Here is a 17,237-nt window from a genome sequence, read left to right as displayed (position 1 = left end):
CATGGCTGGGCGGCTGGGAGAGCATCTCAGCCAGACCAGGAACAAAGCCTTCCTGTTGTCTCAGGGCGGCAGAGCCACTCAGGTGTGGCTGGGCGGCTCAGGTGAAGGAGATGGGCCGCCAGGACCCACCCCTGTGTAGTCCTGCAGATCTCCTGCTGGCAGGCTGGTGCCCGGCCTGTGTCTCTGGGGACGCAGGTGGGGCCAGGAAGCTCAGGAATCTGAGTGTGGCTCACTGGACATCCCTTACATCACAGAGGTCCCAGCCCCTCCTGGGACAATTAGGCAGTGATTCTGGAAGGGTCTTCAAGGAGGGGCTCTCAGAGCACCTGTGTCAGGTGTGGCATCCGGGAGGGCGTGGTGTACCTCCACCCCGAACCTGGAAGTACATGGTAGTTTGTGGGTGAGGCCAGCTGAGCAGAGCAGGGTGGGCAGGGCTGTGCTCTACGCCCACTGGGGACAGTGCTCACTGGCATGGCTGTTCTGGGGATGCAGGCAGTGATGAGGGCTCTGGGCACATTGGGGCTTTGGCTGACTGGGGAACAGAGCAGTTGTAGAGGACAGAACCCAGCTTCTTTCTAGTCCTGGGGACCCAGAGAGTGACTTTGGCAGGAAAACTTGGCTAGCACTCCCCCTGTGCCTGGAACCACGCTGGGCTGTTATGTCCCATGTCACCCCTATGGGCCAGGTATCACCTTCCTCTGATCTCAGGTGGGGAAGCTGGCTGAGAGGCCGAATGGCATCTCCCAGGACTTGCAGGTGTAAACAGTACAGCATAACCAAGAAACTGACATGGGCACTGTTGCTATGTGAGGTGTTACCAGTGGGGGAAATGGGTACATGGGATCTCTGTGCACCATTTTTGTAATTTATCATGAATCTATAATCATTTCAAAATAAAAAGGTTCTAAAAATTGTAAGAAAAGATACAAATCTTATTTTAAAAATCAAACATATCAAAAAGGAAAGATTAAAAACATGAAAGGCCTACCATGACATCACATACCCCCACCCTTGCAACTCCTGCTCCCTTTAATCTCCCTAAAGGTAACCAGTATTTAGGGGGGAAGGTGTAGCTCAGTGGTAGAGGGTGTGCTTAGCATGCATGAGGTCCTAGGTTCAATCCCCAGTGCCTCCATTAAAAATAAATAAAACCTAATTACCTCTCCCAAAAAAAATTCTTACCAATATTTGAAAGTCCAAAGTGGGTCCTCCCATCTATATAAATATATACATATTTCAACTCAAAATTGCTCACGCCCTATAGATTGCCTCCCTCTTCCGTGTAGTGATTCCTGAGATGTTCCTGCAGCAGTCATGACGGGTTGATTGTTGTGTTGTTGATGTGGTGTAAATAGTCCTACCGTAGCCAAGTGCAAGAAGCTGCCAGTGAGGTGCCACTGAACGTGGGCTCGAGGAGAGAATCGGGAGGAGAGGGGAGGGGCTCAGACTCCCAGGAGCCGCGGGGACCGGCCCTCGTCCACGGTGTCAGCGTGTGTGAACCTACCCGGCGGCACCGTATTCCATGACGTGGGTGCTGTGCTTTGTGGAACCAATTCCACTTCATGGGCTCTACTGTTAACTTGTGAGCCCCGAGGGGCAGGAACTAGTGTTTTTAATTCCCGACAGCTCCCGACAAGTCAGAAGGGCTCCCTGTGGCGCTGAGCTGCTGGTTTCAGCGACCTCAGAACACTCATTCGCAGTGATCGTCTTAACAGCTGCTGCGTTTTGAGGGTTTCCTGTGAATTGGGCCTGGTGGGCATTTTTTGTTCACTGTTGTGAGTCTTCGGGGAGGACGTTATCACCCCTGCGGGGCAGATGGGGTCCTGAGGCCAGGCATCGGAAAGCAGGAGAGCTGGGCCTTGGGCCCTCCTTGTCTCACTTCCCTGCCAACTTCAAGAGGGGATCTGAGATGTGTTCCTGAAACTTCCAGAACAGAAGATCTCCTTAATGTCAGGCCAGTGACCTGCCTCTAAACAGAAAAGAGCCTTCCCACACACACAGAACAGGAAGGGGCTGCCGTGGGGCACAGCTAAAAAAGATAGGCTAGAAATTAGGACAAGATTCTGCTTGCTGAGTGATGCTAGAAAAGCCATTTATGTCTCGAGCCTCATATCTGCAAAGTAGGGACAAAATTAATGTCTTCCCTACCCGCCACGGGCTCCCTGTGGGGCCGAGTGCTGGAAGGTCCGGGAGAGCAGACCGATGAGGAAGGTAAGCCACCTGGCCGACGGGCAGGGGTCAGTGTTTTCTCTTAAGTGCACCAGTGTGTGGCAGTTTTGAAAAGTTCCATCCACTCTTTAAAGTCTTTTGCTTTTCTAAATAGCAACTGGCACAGATCGAGACTGATCTGAAGTCCCGAACGGCCGCCTACAACACTCTGAAGACCAACCTGGAGAATCTGGAGAAGAAATCCATGTGAGTAGCCCCATTCCCTCACTCCTTGCAGCCTCGGGCCTGGCTGGGCAGCATCCTGGCTCACTGGGTGAGCCGGCGTCTGTGTCTGTGCTGAGAGAGAGAGCCAACCAGACACACAGACAGACACAGAGGCACCCCTGCCTCTTCAGGAGCCGCGTACTGGGGGAGGAGGACCTGGAGCAGACGAGGGGTCTCTGCCTGTGCCCAGAGACGAATGTGATGCTGGAAGCGTCTTCGTTTTCTCAACCTCCCCTACTCAACTCCCTTACTGAGGACACCTGAGGTGTTCCAAACTCCTTCCCCCCTGGAAGCTTTACAGAGGCCCCTCCCCACACCCAGCAGCAAGAGGCTGCACGTGGGAGGGAGAAGCTGCCTGGCCCACAGACACAACTAGTCACCAAGATAGAAGGTGACCGGAGAAGAGCACAAACCCAGGGTCATGACAGCAGTGACTATCTTGTGAGGTAGTGAGCGCCCTGTTGTTGGAGGTATGTAAGAAGACGCCTCCTGCTGGGGAGGCTGGAGGTCTCTCTTGAGCAGGGCTGTGTTGGCATGGGGGGATCCTCCCAGTCTCCCCAGAGAGTGGATCTGATTTTGTTGGCAGTTCTGTGAAAACTCCAGAGAAGGGCAGTGGCCTTGGGGAGCTCAGAACCAGCTGTCCCCTCATATGGCCAACCCTCTGATAGCTTCACCCTGTGAGCTGCACACCCCCCCCCCCACTTCTGTTTTTCTCTTCTGACGGGTACGGGGTCAGCTGTCTCTTGTGAAAAAAGCAAATAGTACATTAGTGGAAAATTTAAAACCAAAGGGGGAATGCTCTCTAACGAGAAACCATCGTTGTTGGCTGCCTGATTTTGTATCAGAACTAAATGGGCATCAGCTGAGTTCTGCCGCCTCCCTGGCCCTACCAAGGAGGAGTGAGGTGGGCAGAGGGGGAGGGCACCAGCGGCAGAGAGCCCTCAGGGTGACCATGGCATAGATCTGTCATGGCTCCAATCAGTGGGCCTTGGGGACGTTTGACTGCTGGGCCATCATGCCTGGCATCATTCGGGACTTCCTCAGAATTGTTTGGGACTGGAGCAAACCTGGTCCCACCTCTGCAGTCAACTGGTGGAGTTGATTCGTAGTAACAGTGATAGATGGATTGAGTGTCTACACTGAGTAAAGGCGGGGAGGGTGAAGAGGGAGAAACCGTCTTCACCACCCTCTTCTGTTACTCTTTTCCTTCTTTTGTTCAGTGTTCGTTAAGCGCTTACTATACTCTGATCTCATGCCAGGCCCTTAAAATGCAAACCAGAATAAAATATAATTTCTGTAGGGTTCACAATTAATTCATTCAACAAACGTTTATGGAAAGTTGGCTTTGTTTGCACAGACAGATAAGGCCTGATAGTGTTCAGGACGCGCCGGGACAGGAAGACAAGCGCAGGTGCCTTCCGAGAGGGATACTTAGGGCCTCGCAGTGGTGGCTGGGCCAGGGGAGGAGAGGAGTGCGGCTCCAGGGCAGACTGGAGAGCCTCTGTAGGGTAGTTTTGACCTAAAGCTTCGGCCTTGGCTAAGGGCTTGAGAACCCTCTCCTCTGGAAGCAGCGGGCACTAATGTGTTCGTTAGCATCATGGCCCACATGCTGATGCTACAGGCCGTCTTAGTAGCTGTATTTTGGCCCATTTGCTGATACAATAGCCTTGATCCCTGGGCTAAAAATACCATGACCTCGAAGAGACCAGGTTCCACTGGACACATACTAAGCTCCTTCAGGTGACTGTCCCCAGCAGGCCTGTAACTCGTGTAAAGTGAAACGGAGCTCTCTCTGGGTCTGTGTCTGCCCAGGACAACCCAGGCAGCTCCGAGAGCTGGCCGCTGTGTTGACACTTGAGTAACTTAAGCTGCCCTCCGCCAGCAATCCCCTCCCAACAGCCGGCGGTTCGCACCCGGGCGGCACAGGTGACTAGGTGTTGCATTCAGCTCGGGTGACTGGTGATAGCACCTGGGGTCCTGCCAGCCACAGCACGTCTGGCCGCCCAGACCCAGAGCTGGGCGGATGCTTAGCCCAAGGCCCCTGCCCCTCCCCAGGGAGCATCCTGAGCCTCCATTTCCCGCTGCCCCTCCTGTCCCAGCACCTGCGTGTCCTGGGTGTGCCAGGGGTCTGTCTGCTTCCATGTGCCTTTCTGCTGATCACACTCCTTTGTCCCTCTTTGTCAGGGGAAACCTCTTTACTCGGACACTGAGCGATATTGTGAGCAAAGAAGACTTTGTGTTGGATTCCGAGTATCTGATCACACTTCTGGTCATTGTCCCCAAGTAAGTGGGCCGGGAAGGTGGGTGGTTAGGGGTCTCAGCTGGGGTGGGGGATCACAGAAGGAAGCTAGTCCTGCCCAACTGAGAGGAAGGGGGAGTCCCCCACAGCCAGATCCCGGGGCCCTAAGTGGCAGCTGTGTGGGTGGTAACAGGAGCAGGTGACAGTGCCTGTGGCAGTGACAGCAGTGACAGAAGCAGCCATTCCTTGAGCATCTGCTGTGTGCCCAGTGCCACAAACTGGCTTTCACTTCACTCATAACAAGCCTGCAGCGGGGGACCGGGTACTGTTTCCTTGTCCTGAGGCCAGGGAGGTCAGTCGACTTGCCCAAGGCCACACAGGGCCACAGTTAGAAAGCTCCCAGCAGGAATCTCTGGCTGAGTCCCTCCCATTGGCCCTTTCATGGCACCTGGGCCCTCGTGGGGAGGCTGGGCCCAGGATGGGGTGGGAGGAAAGCCCCAGTGCCTGATGGCGGAGCCTCAGGGAATGTTTGGGGCTCTCTCTGGCCCCAGCCCTTTTCATCTCAGTTCCTTGGGGAGGGGGATGCAGCTTCCTAAACACTTAGGACACCTCACAGCCTTTTCTTCAAAAATCACTGCCCTGTCCTATTCTCTTGCAGACCAAGCTACGCACAATGGCAGAAAACCTATGAATCCCTCTCTGACATGGTAGTTCCTCGGTCGACCAAGTAAGTGAGACCCCAGCTTGGCCCCAGGGCCTGGGGCTGGGGGACATGTGTGGGTGCTCTGGTACCCAACCACCAAACATGCCCCGAGGGTGCAAGGGCCCTTAGCCCTCCACACTTGTGCCTATCCCTGGAGTTCCTTCATGGCCACACCCAGCCACATGCCGGACTCCCTCCATCTTTCAGAACTCCGCTCTCCTGCCCCCTCCTCCAGGAAGCCCTCCCTGACTACCTTCAGGCAGAGGTTGCCTTCCGCACGTGCAGGGCCTGTGCTACACTCCACTCTGTATTCCCAGCTTAGTGTCGATGCTTCCCCACCTGAGGGTCAAGCAAGCGCCTGGCCATGATGGCCACAGAGCTCAAGCAGGAGAGGAAAACAGTGTCAGTTGTGCGGCCTGCTGAGGTCAGGGCAGGAGCGGCCAGAGAGGGCTGGAAAAGTGACAGAAGAAGGGATAGAGAAACATATTCAAATCGTGAATACCACTCAGCTGGGAAAACCAACTATTTAGAGCTGCCTGCAGGAGCAGGGATAAATCTCACTGTATGATGTTAAGCAGAAAGCAAGTTGTAGAAGAGGACACAGAGCACAAAGCCATTCATTTAAGATCAAAAAATGGCTGAAAGTAAACTGTATGTGACTTGGGCCTAGACAGGGACACAGAGTTACGGGGTGTTTAAAGATGAGAAACCCCAAACTCAGCACAGTAGTGACCTTCGGGCGGGGAGCAGAATGCAGCTGGGGAGGGCACGTGGGGCTTCTACTGTATGAAAATTGTTTTCTTTCTTTTTTTTTTTAAGTTTTTTTATTTTGATGAAGTTCATCAATTTTTTTCATTTTTTAGTTTTATTAGGTAGAATTGTTACAATTTGACTGCACATATACAATATTTTGCATGTAAATACAAACATACAATATACTGCACGTATTTTTTTAGTTTACATTTATGTAAGAACAGTTTAGAGCTGTAGCTTTTTAAACTTACATAGTTATCAAAGGAATAAAGCCAATCACAAAATAGGAATCAACACAAGGCGGTAACCAGTCATAGAGGACAGTCGAACGTGCGTACTACACATATTCAAGAAATCTGTCATCTAAGTTATAAATAATAAGTAGGTCATTTTTTTTTGATTCCACATATATGAAAATTGTTTTCTGTCTTAAGCTGGGTGGGGGAGACATGGGTATTCGTTAGTCTCCATACCTTTTCCTGTGTCTGAAGTAGCTTGTCATTTTAAAGATTTGACAGCGAATCTTGGGCAGCCGTGCTGTCATCTGCCTCCCAGCACACGGAGCCCAGTGTGAGGGCAGCCCTGCCCACTCCCATCCCAGCCTGGATGCCTCTGGCCTGGGGCACCTGCTACAAGGCTGGTTTACCCAGAGTCACAAACTCACAGGAGATAGCCATCTGGAGCTAAACTGAGGGGTGCAAGGAACAGGACGGTCACAGCCTGAGGTCACAAGGGGAGGCTGGAGGAGTAAGCCAGGGGCCACCCTACCTGCAGGAGGAGGAGGGCATCCAAGCGGGCAGAGGAGCTGGCCCTGGAGGCTGGCCGGCTTGGCAGGAGTGTTCACTCCTCTCCAGGGCTGGCTCTCCATGGCCAAGTGCTGCCCCCTGCCCACCACACTGCCGCTGGGAGAGGCTACTTCTGTAGGTGGCCTGGGTCTCAGACAAGAACCCCAGGCCCTTCCTTGTCTGAGGGCACTTGAGAGTCTGCAGAGATGACTGGAAAGGTTTCTAGAACCTGGGGTCAGCCCCTATGGGTGTGGGTTCTGAGAAGCAGGGAAGGTGACCCGGTCAGCAGGCCCACGAGACCTGCCTGGGGCCAAGGGCTCCCAGTATCAGGTCATCTGGCCAGCAGGACTCAAAGACACTTAGACCATCAGCCCCAGTGACCTCCATGTTGGGGACAGCAGCCGTAGTGGTCCTACCTCAAGGTGTGCCAGGGAGGCCGTGTCCGTTAAACACTGTGACACTGGATGTGAAATGCCCATTGTGGGATGGTTTCCACCAGCTGGAACTCTGCCTGCTTCATTACAGCCAGGGCACGTCAGAGCCAGGCTCCTACGCACATGAGGTGACTAAGACCTGGGAGCAGCTTGCTCTTGGCCATTTCATGACCAGGAGCCAACTCCAGCTCTGCACAGGTCTCCAGTGTTTTCCTCCCCTTGAGGGCCTGCACTTAGATCACCTGCAGGCCCTGAGACCTCAGCCTGGAGGGTGAGTGGAAGAGTCAGGAGACTATGGCAAGGACCAGGCAGCCAAAAGCCACGCGGCCAGGCGCGAGGAAACAGTGAGGGACATCCCTGGTCTCCTGCCCTCGGCGCCAGGGCCACCGGGCTGACTGAGGGGACGCAGTGCCTCCTGCAAAGACTCCCTCCCTGGGGAGAGGACAGGCTCCTCCTGGCCCCGCTCCAGGGCCTGGAGGGGAGTCCGCTGAACAAATGCTTCTCTCCAACAGACTGATTGCCGAGGACAACAACGATGGCCTCTTCACAGTGACTCTGTTTCGAAAAGTGATCGATGATTTCAAAATCAAAGCCAAAGAGAACAAGTAAGAGCTGGCCTCGATGGGCTTCTCCGGGTTTGTTTTGTCTCCACTGGAGGGGTCTCTACTCTGAGTGGGAGCTTCTTAGTGAAGGCCTCTCGTGTGCTTGTTTTAAGGTTCACTGTCCGTGAATTTTACTATGATGAAAAAGAAATTAAAAGGGAAAAGGAAGAGATGACCAGGTTGCTGTCAGATAAGAAGCAACACTATGTGAGTACAAGATACCAGCTGGGAGGGTTTTTGTGCAAGATGTTGGGTGGGCCCCCTCCCACCTGCACCAGAGGTCTGGAGCAGAAGGGACCTGCCTAGTCCTCACTGCCCAGCTCCCCTCAGGCCCGCTCCCCAGGTGCACGCCACCAGGAACATGTGTTCTGCTGGGGCTGCCAGAGTAGGATCTGGGGGAGGCTGACAAGCACAGGCCACATGGAGGTGGCTTGGACCCGTGAGCTGCAGCGCTGTGCACCTGCCACATGAGTGCAAGCTCACGGAGTCCTGGCACTGCCCTCCGGGAAGAGACTCAGCTCCGTCCTGCGGGGGAGACTCTGAGGCTCTGAGAGACACGGGCATTTGCTCTAGGAGAGGAGCCTGCCTGCCCCACTGAGGTTGAGCAAGGCCGGGGCTCCATGCAGGAGCACCTGGGCCCAGAGTGCGCGGTGCCACCGCCTGGGAGAGTGCAGCCAGCAGTCACCCCAGAGTCCCTGTCGGTGTGATTTCCGGGCATGACGTGACGTCCTCCGTCACCAGCACCTGTATTTACCTCCTCTGTGCTTTTAGCAAAGAGTGGGTGCTTACCCTAGAGACTTCTGACCACAGCCACTCAGAACCTTCTCGTGTGTGAGGGCAGCCGGGCTCGAGAGGGAGAAAAAAAGCGTTCATTTTTGAAATTGGAACAGTGTAGCCTTGAGAAAGTCACTCCTTAAAATGGGCCCATTGTGGACGTGGCATCCTCTAGCTGAGCCAGGCAGGCATGACTGGGTGGGATGTTTTCAGGTACCCGACGACCCCCCCGCCCCAGCCTCTCCAGGGAAGGGTCTCAGGGAAGCTTCCAGTTCAGCCTGTAGTGTGGAGAGGAGGGGAGGGGTGAGGAAAGCTGGTGTGTAATCATGAAGCTGTAATTATGTGCTTGGATCCAGAGCAAGTGCTTCCCACGAGGACAAGTGTTTGCCCCGGGCCTTCTCCAGCATCGGGCTGGGGAGTCCTGCACATCCGGCCTGACCTTTCTGGGTCAGTGGCCTTTCCACAGGGTCTCCGGACAAGTTGCCCCCTCAGGAGTGAGAACCAGCCACAGGGCCCCTGAAGTGGGGCCCTCAGAGCCCCGCTGGACAGACCCACCCTGCTCTTTGAGGAAGCTAGAACTGACCATATAGAAGTGCCCGTAATTTCAGCCCTCCTCCCCACAAGCATCAGCGCGCCTACGTGTGTGGACGTGTGTGTGCACACCGAGGGAACACACGCTTAGGTCCACAATCTGTCGGGCTGGGGCTGACGCTCTGGGGCCTAACACATCTTCCTGAGACAAACGGCTAAGCCGGGGCCCCGCACCCCGGGCCTCAGACTGACTCCCCAGGTCAGAAGAGCTGAGGTCAAAAGGGCTTCCTCCTTCAGCTCAGCTCGCCCAAAACCCTAATGACCCAGTGGAGTCCCAGCCTTCTCTTTAGCTGAGCCTTCTCCCCGCCTGCTTCCATCCTGGCCCGAGCGCCCCACGGCGTCTCTCGCTAGTGGCAGCTTTCCCAAGTGTCCGGGGCAGGCCTTGGCACCCACCTCCGCGCTGGCACAGACCCCTGGGGATCAAGGAGATAGACCAGAGCCTGACGCCTGTGCCCTGGTCTCAGGTTGCCTGCTGATGCTTTATCATGTGGTGTAGACTTCTGCACCCTACGCTGCCCCAGGGAGCCCTGCTCCGTCTCTGTTGGCGTGGGGTGGGGACAGACCACTCACTAGCCAGGGAGCAGAGTTCAGCTGGGGTCAGTCCTATCCCAGCCTTTGTTTGTGGTTTTTTGTTTTGGGGGATAATTAGGTTTTATTTATTTGTTTGTACTGGGGATTCATTAATCCTTAATCTAAAGTTCAGCTTAACTTTGTCCATAATGTAGATAATAACTCACTGGTTCATTTAAGTTAGTTAAATGCCCATATTAATAATATTAATGAAAACAATAATAAATTTATATCAATAACATTTGTGAAATGTTATTTTCTTAACAACATGCATATAGCTTTGACTATTTTTATGTAGGGATTTTTTTTTGTTTTTTGATGGAAGTCCTGGGGATTGAACCCAGGACCTTGTACTTGCTAAGTATGTGCTCTACCACTGAGCTATACCCGCCCACCCTGCCCTGGCTTCTTAAGAATCTCTTTTCCCCTTTAGCCCTTTTGCAGGTGGGTATGACCAGCATCCTGTGTCCTTTTTGTTATTTGCAAACCAGAGGGGATGGGCTAGGTCCCAGGTTTCAGTTCCCTTTGAGAGCACAGGATGCTATTTTCCTGTGCTTTGTACCTGTTTGTTTGCAAAGAAAGATGATAAAGGGTGAGATGTCCTCTTGTCACGCCTGGCTGATTTTCTGCATTTGCACGCTTAAGTGCACCCTGATTGCCAAGGAGGCTACTGTGGGCTGGACTTGGGGAGACGCCTTGGCCGAGCTCAGACAACCCGGCAGGCAGAGCTGGTTCCCCTAAGCCCTCTGGCCTGGGTCTCCTGTTGTAGGGGAGCTCCTGGCCAAGGCCAGGCTGAGGGAGGGGCTGTGGGACCTGCCTCTGGAATCTGGAGCCTGAGGACTTGAACACCCCACCCCCCAGGAGTGGACGGCACGGCCACACCTCCAGTCCAGCTGGCACGCCAGTCCCAAGGGTGGGCCAGCATTCCTGAACTTGCCTTCACGGCCTTTGAGGCCGTGAGAATGATTTCTGTTTGTTTGTGATGCATGTTTGCTGAAAGATTAATAAATCATTTCTGTGCCTTTAGCATATTTCCAGTGTTGCTCTTAAAAAGGGACCGTCCACCTTCCCGGACCACAAGGTTAAGGTAACCCCGCTAGGGAACCCTGATAGGGCTGCGGCGGGGCAGACCGGCAGAGAGAGAGAGAGTGAGGGCGAGGGTGAGGTAAGCAACCCCCCAGAGCCCTGGGGTTCCCTGGCTCGCATGTCCTCGCCAAGCGCAGTGGTCTTTTGAGAAAAGCAATCCTTGCATTTCCTGTTATCTGATATGGCTTTGAGGTCTTAAATTCAGGGATCCCAGAATCATGCCTTCCTCCTAATCTGCAGGGCCTCTTTGGAGCTGCCCCTCCTCCTTCCCCAGCAATGATTGGTGGGTGCCTTTGTCCTGGCTGGAGGTGGCTGGAGCTGGTGATGGGGCAGGTCCTGGCTGAGGGGTGGCGGTCGGGCAGCCCGGCTCTTTTCTTCTGGGTGCCCTGGCTGGACCCACCCCTGACCTTTTTGTGCAGTTGTGGGTATCAGGTGAAAGCTCAGAGCCTTTGCTCTGAGACTCTGAGCTTCCCTGGACAACCAGCCACACCAGCATCAGTGATAGCAGCTATGGCCCCGTGAAATGGGGCTGTGAGGAACCCTCTGGAAGTGGCAGCTGCTGGATGATGCCATGAGCTGGGGCAGAGCCTTCGAGGAGGGGGGCTCCTTGGCAGTGCAGTGTCAGACAGAAGCCTGCCAGCTGCCTGCTGGAAGCCCTGAGGTCAGGGGCTGCCCAGCCCCGCAGCCTGGTCGGTGGTGGCCCCTCGCATGTGCCGGGTGGCTGGCCCACTGAGCGTCCCTGGCACCAGGCGCCCTCGAGAACGTGGGCCTGGGCCTCGCCCTGGCCTCGTCCGACCGATGGGCTGCTTCTGCTGTCCCCTGGGCATTTCTTCTCAGCTCCAGGCTCAGCTCTGTCAAAACCCACGTCCTTTGTTGGCCTGGCATCAGGGGGAGTGGCCCTGAGGGGTCACCCACTCTCCTGTCTCTGCAGGGCCCCCTGCTCCGATGGCTCAAGGTGAACTTCAGTGAAGCCTTTATCGCCTGGATCCACATCAAGGCATTGAGAGTGTTTGTGGAGTCCGTGCTCAGGTGCGTGGAGGAGATGCCCGTCCTGGGCTGTCCTGCAGCGTGGAGGTCGGGAGGGGCCAGCCCTGGGGCCACTTGGGCTCTGCCTTCCCCCTTCTGGCCCCTCCAGCCTCCTCTAGGACACGCCCTGGCCGTCCTGCCCTCTTCCTCCACTCCTTCTGGCTCTTGGCAACAGGCTTAGGGTTTCCTGAGTCAAGTAAACCTTCCCTCAGCTCTGAGGCCCCCTGCTGTCCGGTGCTCTGTGCAGCCTTCCGGGGCCCAGTGGCTCTTCAAAGGAACACCAGCACTGTCTCCATCCTGGACCTTCGAGGCCCAGCCCTCACGACAGCACAAAAACTAAACCCAAACCCAACCCAACCCACAACACAACACAACTTATTTTACCATTTTTTTTTAACAAAAATTTGCTGTGGGAAACTTAGAAACAATAGATAAGCAAAAAGGATGAATAAAAATCACCTGTAATTTTAACACCAAGAGAAAATACTGCTAGCGGGCTGGAGTTACTAGCATCCTTCAGATTTCTGTTTTTGAATTTATAGATAATGCATACTTTTTACTAAATTTCTACAAAAATGGAATCAAACAGGAAATATTTTTTGAAGCCTGCTTTCTACTGTGTTTGAACATGTCCTGTGTCCTGAACATGTCCTGGGGGTCCTGGCTGCCCCCTCCTCCCGCTTGGCCTGCTCCTGCCCTCAGGCTCCAGGCTCCTCCACCCTCGGCCCCTCTGGGGTGGTCTCGCTGGCCCCTTCCCCAGCACCCCTGACTCAGTTCCCCTCCCACCACCTCCCTGGTCGACTCCCCTGCTCTCGCTTTCCCGCCAGGGCTTCCTGGCCTCCCTCTGCCATTCCTTCTCCTTGCAGAGGCTTCACTCAGATACTGGCTCCTCTCCCTCCTGGCCCCTTCCTCCTTCTTCCCTGTTTCTGCCTGTGCCCTCATGCCCTTCCCCAAAACTCAGGGCCTGCGTGGGGGCCTCTGCTCTCTCATCCTTGGATCCTTCTCCCTCCCCGTACTCCCCTCCATCCCTGGCGGGCCTGCCATCCTGCCTTTGTTCTCTCTCTTCCCTCTCTCCTGTCTCACCTGCCTGGCTGTTGCCAAAGGCTCTTACCTGGTCCTCTGTCTCCGTCCTTCACATGGCTGCCAATGTGGTTTTGTCTAAACACAGACCAGGTCTGACCAGCACTTCTCATCACCATCCCCCCCCCCCCACCCAGGACACCTCTAATGGCAAGAATCGTGGCATTGGGCTGAAAGGCGCACTCAAGATAACTTGGAATGTTCTAGCCATTGACAGTACAGGAGGGCCCGACTGTCCCTGCCCACCTGAAAAATCAGTGGTCCTCAGGCCCAATCCTGCACAGCCTGCCCATCCTTAGGTTGTCCATTTTGCTCAAGAGAGAGGTCAAGATGGATGTCCAATATCTTTTTTAAGCTTGATAAAACTGAGTATTTCCCTTAAAAATATAGGCAGAAATAATTCTTTTCAAAACTATCAATGTATAACATTTTTAAAAACCATATTTTTATTTTTTTTAAATAGAGTTGTAATACATGAACACTGTAAATTAAAAAAAATTCAAGTACAGAAATATATACTGTGGAAAGTAAGAGCTCCTTGCAGTCCCACTGCCCATAGGTAATCCTGGTTAATTGCTTCAAGACTCTTCTCATCCCCCAAGTGGGACCATTTATACTTACTGTTCTGCAACTTGCTTTTTTCATCTGCTTTGCGTTATAGCCTCATCAGTACACATAGAGCTACGTGATCCTTTTTTTTTTTTTAATGGTTTTTCCATATTCCATCCTATGGAGAGAACATAATCTAAGAAAATAGATGTTAACCCAGCACACTGATTAGAGCAGACAGGTGAAGTTCACCTGTGTCTCGGTTCCTCTGACCGCCGCCCCCATCAGTCTTTGCCCCCAGTTAGCACTTACACTGAGAGCTGACGCGGTGGGGAGGGAGGGGAGGACTGGGGCTGACTCTCCTCTGCCTCTGTCCCCCAGCCTGGACTCAGAGTGGGTGCTAAATGTTAGTGGACTGAATAAAATCAGAGAGAAGTGGACCAGCCCTCAGTTGAGGAAGTGCTAGTTCGTTCTCAGGGTGAAGCTTAAATCACCCAAGAGAATGGAAACGGGCCCCAGGTGAGTGGTTGGGCCACGAGATTGGGGAAGCTGGCCAGGCAGCTGGGCAATAGTCTGGATCTTGGGAGAGGTCTTGGGGCAGAACAGGTAATAGGAAACCATCAGTGGTGACTGAGGTGCGTGGATGGGTTCACCTAGGGAGAGTCATTTATAGGAAACGTACCATAGGCGCACCTCACTGAGCCGAACATTTAATGGGTGGAGGCAGAGGGGCCCGTGGGGAAATCAGTCGAGGCTGGAAGAGGGAGAGACGAGTGAGTCAAAGGGAGTGGAAGGTTAAGGCTTTACACGTCTCTGGGATGGGGACACTGGGCGGTCATTGGTGTGAGAAGCCAGTGCAGTGGCTAAAAATGACGTAAGACGTTGGATATTTTCAAATGTGGAATGAGAGCAGGAGGGGGTTGAGGAAGTTTTTATTTTAAACAGGGCACGATGGGGACATGTCAAAGGGGAGGAGACAGCAGTTGAGGAAGCCTGAAGGAGGGTGATGGCTGCGGTATTCTCAGTACAGAGGGGTGCAGGGCTCCCCACCGGTGATCTCTCCTGAGTCCCAGAGGGAGAGCACGGGGGCGGGGCTGGAGGAGAAAGGAGCGGGGAGACCCAGCCCCGCTTCTGGAAGGCATGTTCAGAGTGGAGTGGAGAAGGCTTTCCTCTACATCGATCCAGAGGGAGAGTCAGCAGGGAAAGACTGGAAGGCTCTGGGAAGAATGTGGGAACTTTGAGGGGGTTCCACTCCAGAGGGGAGTGGGCTGAAAGGGGTCCAGGGCGTGGAGGCAGGTGAAGGGACGAGGGGCACTGACTTAGTGTTGATAAGGCGTGGCTCTTATTTGCCAGGCTCCGGGGATACAGCGGTGAACAAGATGCCAGCGGCAAGGAGCTCACAGGCTGGGCAGGGGAGGAGAGCACAGAGGCGGGGTCCTTGTTCAGGAGAAGGATAAACTACCTTCCAGAGCAACTTGGCAGTGACTGTAAGGGGATGACCAGGTTGGAGGACGGCAGGAGAGTGGTGACAGAGGAAGGTTTTGAGTGCGGGCAGCGGAGTGATGGTCTAGCAGTTGCGTCTGGGAGCTAGAACGCCCATCTCCTGACATACATACATACATGCTGACCAGGGTGTGGGATCGGTGACCATCTTCCTTTGAGAAGGCTGCAAGGCTGTTCCTCTGACTTCCGTGGTGAGCAGGGAGAGAGCTGCTCTGCTGAGGCTGAGGGGGTGGGTGGGCTCCCAGAGCACTGGGAGTTGGGGTAGGAAGTTCAGGAGAGAAGGCAAGGTGAGGTGACTGCTCATTCAGGTATTAGGGGCTCTCCAGTAAGCCGGACAACCACTGCTTTGTTCCACGGGGAACAGCAGAGCTTCGATGACAAAAGATGGGAACAAAGAAGGCATGAGGGTGGTTGGCTGGGCCATCCTCTCAGCCACGATCTAGCCCAAGTGCCCCCGCCCTGGGCGCATCTGGGCACTGGTTTAGCTGGGGTCCCATCGATCCCCCTCGCCCAGGGTTCTAGGACACCATCACAAGGTAGGTCTTAGTGCTTGGGTACAGTGAAGCCCTTTCACGCTTACTTCGCCTTTCTGCAGATCCGCTAGGAGACCTCAGGATTTTAGTGAACGCTTTGCCCCATTAGCAGCCAGAAGTGAGACTGAGAAGCCAGGGGCTAACTTATGGGCACTGATGGTGAAATAAAAACTAAGTAATACTAACAGGCCAGGCAGTAAAGGGCATCTCAAGGACAGGTCACGTGCCCAGCTCGGGCATGCAGCAGCGTGCGTGGTAAGTACTGAACACCCAAGATCTGTTCACTGATAGTATATTTTTGAAAAAAACATCGGCAATCACAAAATACATGTTTACTATTTATATGGTATTCAGTGTAAATATTTCAACTGTTTTGAGATACCACCACGGGAATGGCTGTAAGTGGTTTCAAAGGTACTCAGGCATACGAAGTCCCTTTAAAATCCTTTCCATCCGCTCAAAGCTCAGGATAGGGAATAATCTTGATAAACCACTTTTTTCTTTTTGGGGGGGGGGTGGGTTGTTCTGCTGCAGAGAAATCAATTAGCCAAGCTGACTTTTAGACAAATGCTTTGGAGTCAGAATTTAGTCCAACGGCCTCATTCAACTCGAGCCCTCACCACCTGATGATCACACACCAGGGGGGGCTCTCTTGGCTCTGGAGTCAAAATCTATCACCAGTGGGTTAGTGTGTTCTAGAGTTTCCCACGCAGAAAAGATCTAGTAATTAGTCCCACTTCTGATTCGGTATTTCACTCAACTGAGGTTTCTTTCCCTCAGCTATGTTGGCTGAAGTTTTTCGTTTTTAATGGAGCCAACTCTCAGGTTCACTTTACCCACATTTACACTTGCAGTAACATTTACACACTTTCTCTATCCGAACAGGTATGGGCTGCCAGTCAACTTCCAGGCGGTGCTCCTCCAGCCTCATAAAAAGTCATCCACCAAACGTTTAAGAGAGGTTCTGAACTCTGTCTTCAGACATCTGGATGAAGTAGCAGCTGCAAGTATATTGGATGTAGGTATATTATCCAGAAAAAGCTGTGTTTCTACAGTAAGGTCAGCCTCTCTACACGGGAGTTACTTTCCAAAAGTGGTACGCGCCAGACTGTCATGGAAATCTACGCTTCGCAAACAAAAGTTTAACAAGAAGTTGGGGCGTTTGTGGGGGGGTGGCTTGCTGCGGGAAGGCAGGCACGGCATGGGGCAGGAAATCCGGTCAGTGCCTCGAGCTTCCTCCGACAGAGACAAGTTTATGAGCTGTGAACATGATGGTGTCTTCTTTGTAGGCATCCGTGGAGATCCCTGGATTGCAACTCAGCAACCAAGACTACTTTCCTTACGTCTATTTCCACATTGACCTCAGTCTCCTTGACTAGGAAGGTGGGCCGGCACCACTGCACATCCCCGCAAATGCTGCTTCCCTTCAGCCAGAGAGCACCTCAAGTATCCTAAGGAATTTAGATTTTTAGAGAAATTGCTCACAAAATTAGTTACAGTTGTATTTATTTTTTTTAAGTTACAATAAAGAAATGTTCTCAGTCCTTTGAACTGTCTCTTCACTCATATTCTAACA

The 17,237-nt window shown here is 53.4% G+C and overlaps 1 protein-coding gene across 5 annotated transcripts in view; it reads left to right on the top strand.

The window, feature by feature from the left end:
* The window catches only part of ATP6V1C2 (ATPase H+ transporting V1 subunit C2), a 50,478-nt gene extending 33,266 nt beyond the window's left edge, over positions 1-17,212 (top strand). For 3 of the 5 annotated variants that reach the window (XM_031466571.2, XM_031466572.2, XM_031466569.2), the window contains 9 exons: positions 2,324-2,415; positions 4,618-4,716; positions 5,331-5,399; positions 7,860-7,952; positions 8,063-8,156; positions 10,912-11,049; positions 11,902-11,999; positions 16,547-16,679; positions 16,951-17,212. In XM_031466571.2, the coding sequence (XP_031322431.1) occupies positions 2,324-2,415; positions 4,618-4,716; positions 5,331-5,399; positions 7,860-7,952; positions 8,063-8,156; positions 10,912-11,049; positions 11,902-11,999; positions 16,547-16,679; positions 16,951-17,040 (906 nt within the window). In that variant the 3' untranslated portion in view covers positions 17,041-17,212. The remainder of the gene's footprint in view (positions 1-2,323; positions 2,416-4,617; positions 4,717-5,330; positions 5,400-7,859; positions 7,953-8,062; positions 8,157-10,911; positions 11,050-11,901; positions 12,000-16,546; positions 16,680-16,950) is intronic. The other 2 variants (XM_031466574.2, XM_031466573.2) reach the window with 1 other exon arrangement.
* The last annotated feature ends 25 nt before the right edge of the window (positions 17,213-17,237 follow it).

This window comes from Camelus dromedarius, chromosome 15 (assembly GCF_036321535.1).
Source record: "Camelus dromedarius isolate mCamDro1 chromosome 15, mCamDro1.pat, whole genome shotgun sequence".
NCBI classification, from domain to species: Eukaryota; Metazoa; Chordata; class Mammalia; order Artiodactyla; family Camelidae; genus Camelus; species Camelus dromedarius.
Note: the sequence above shows the minus strand (reverse complement) of the source record. Positions and strands in the feature narration are given on the sequence as shown.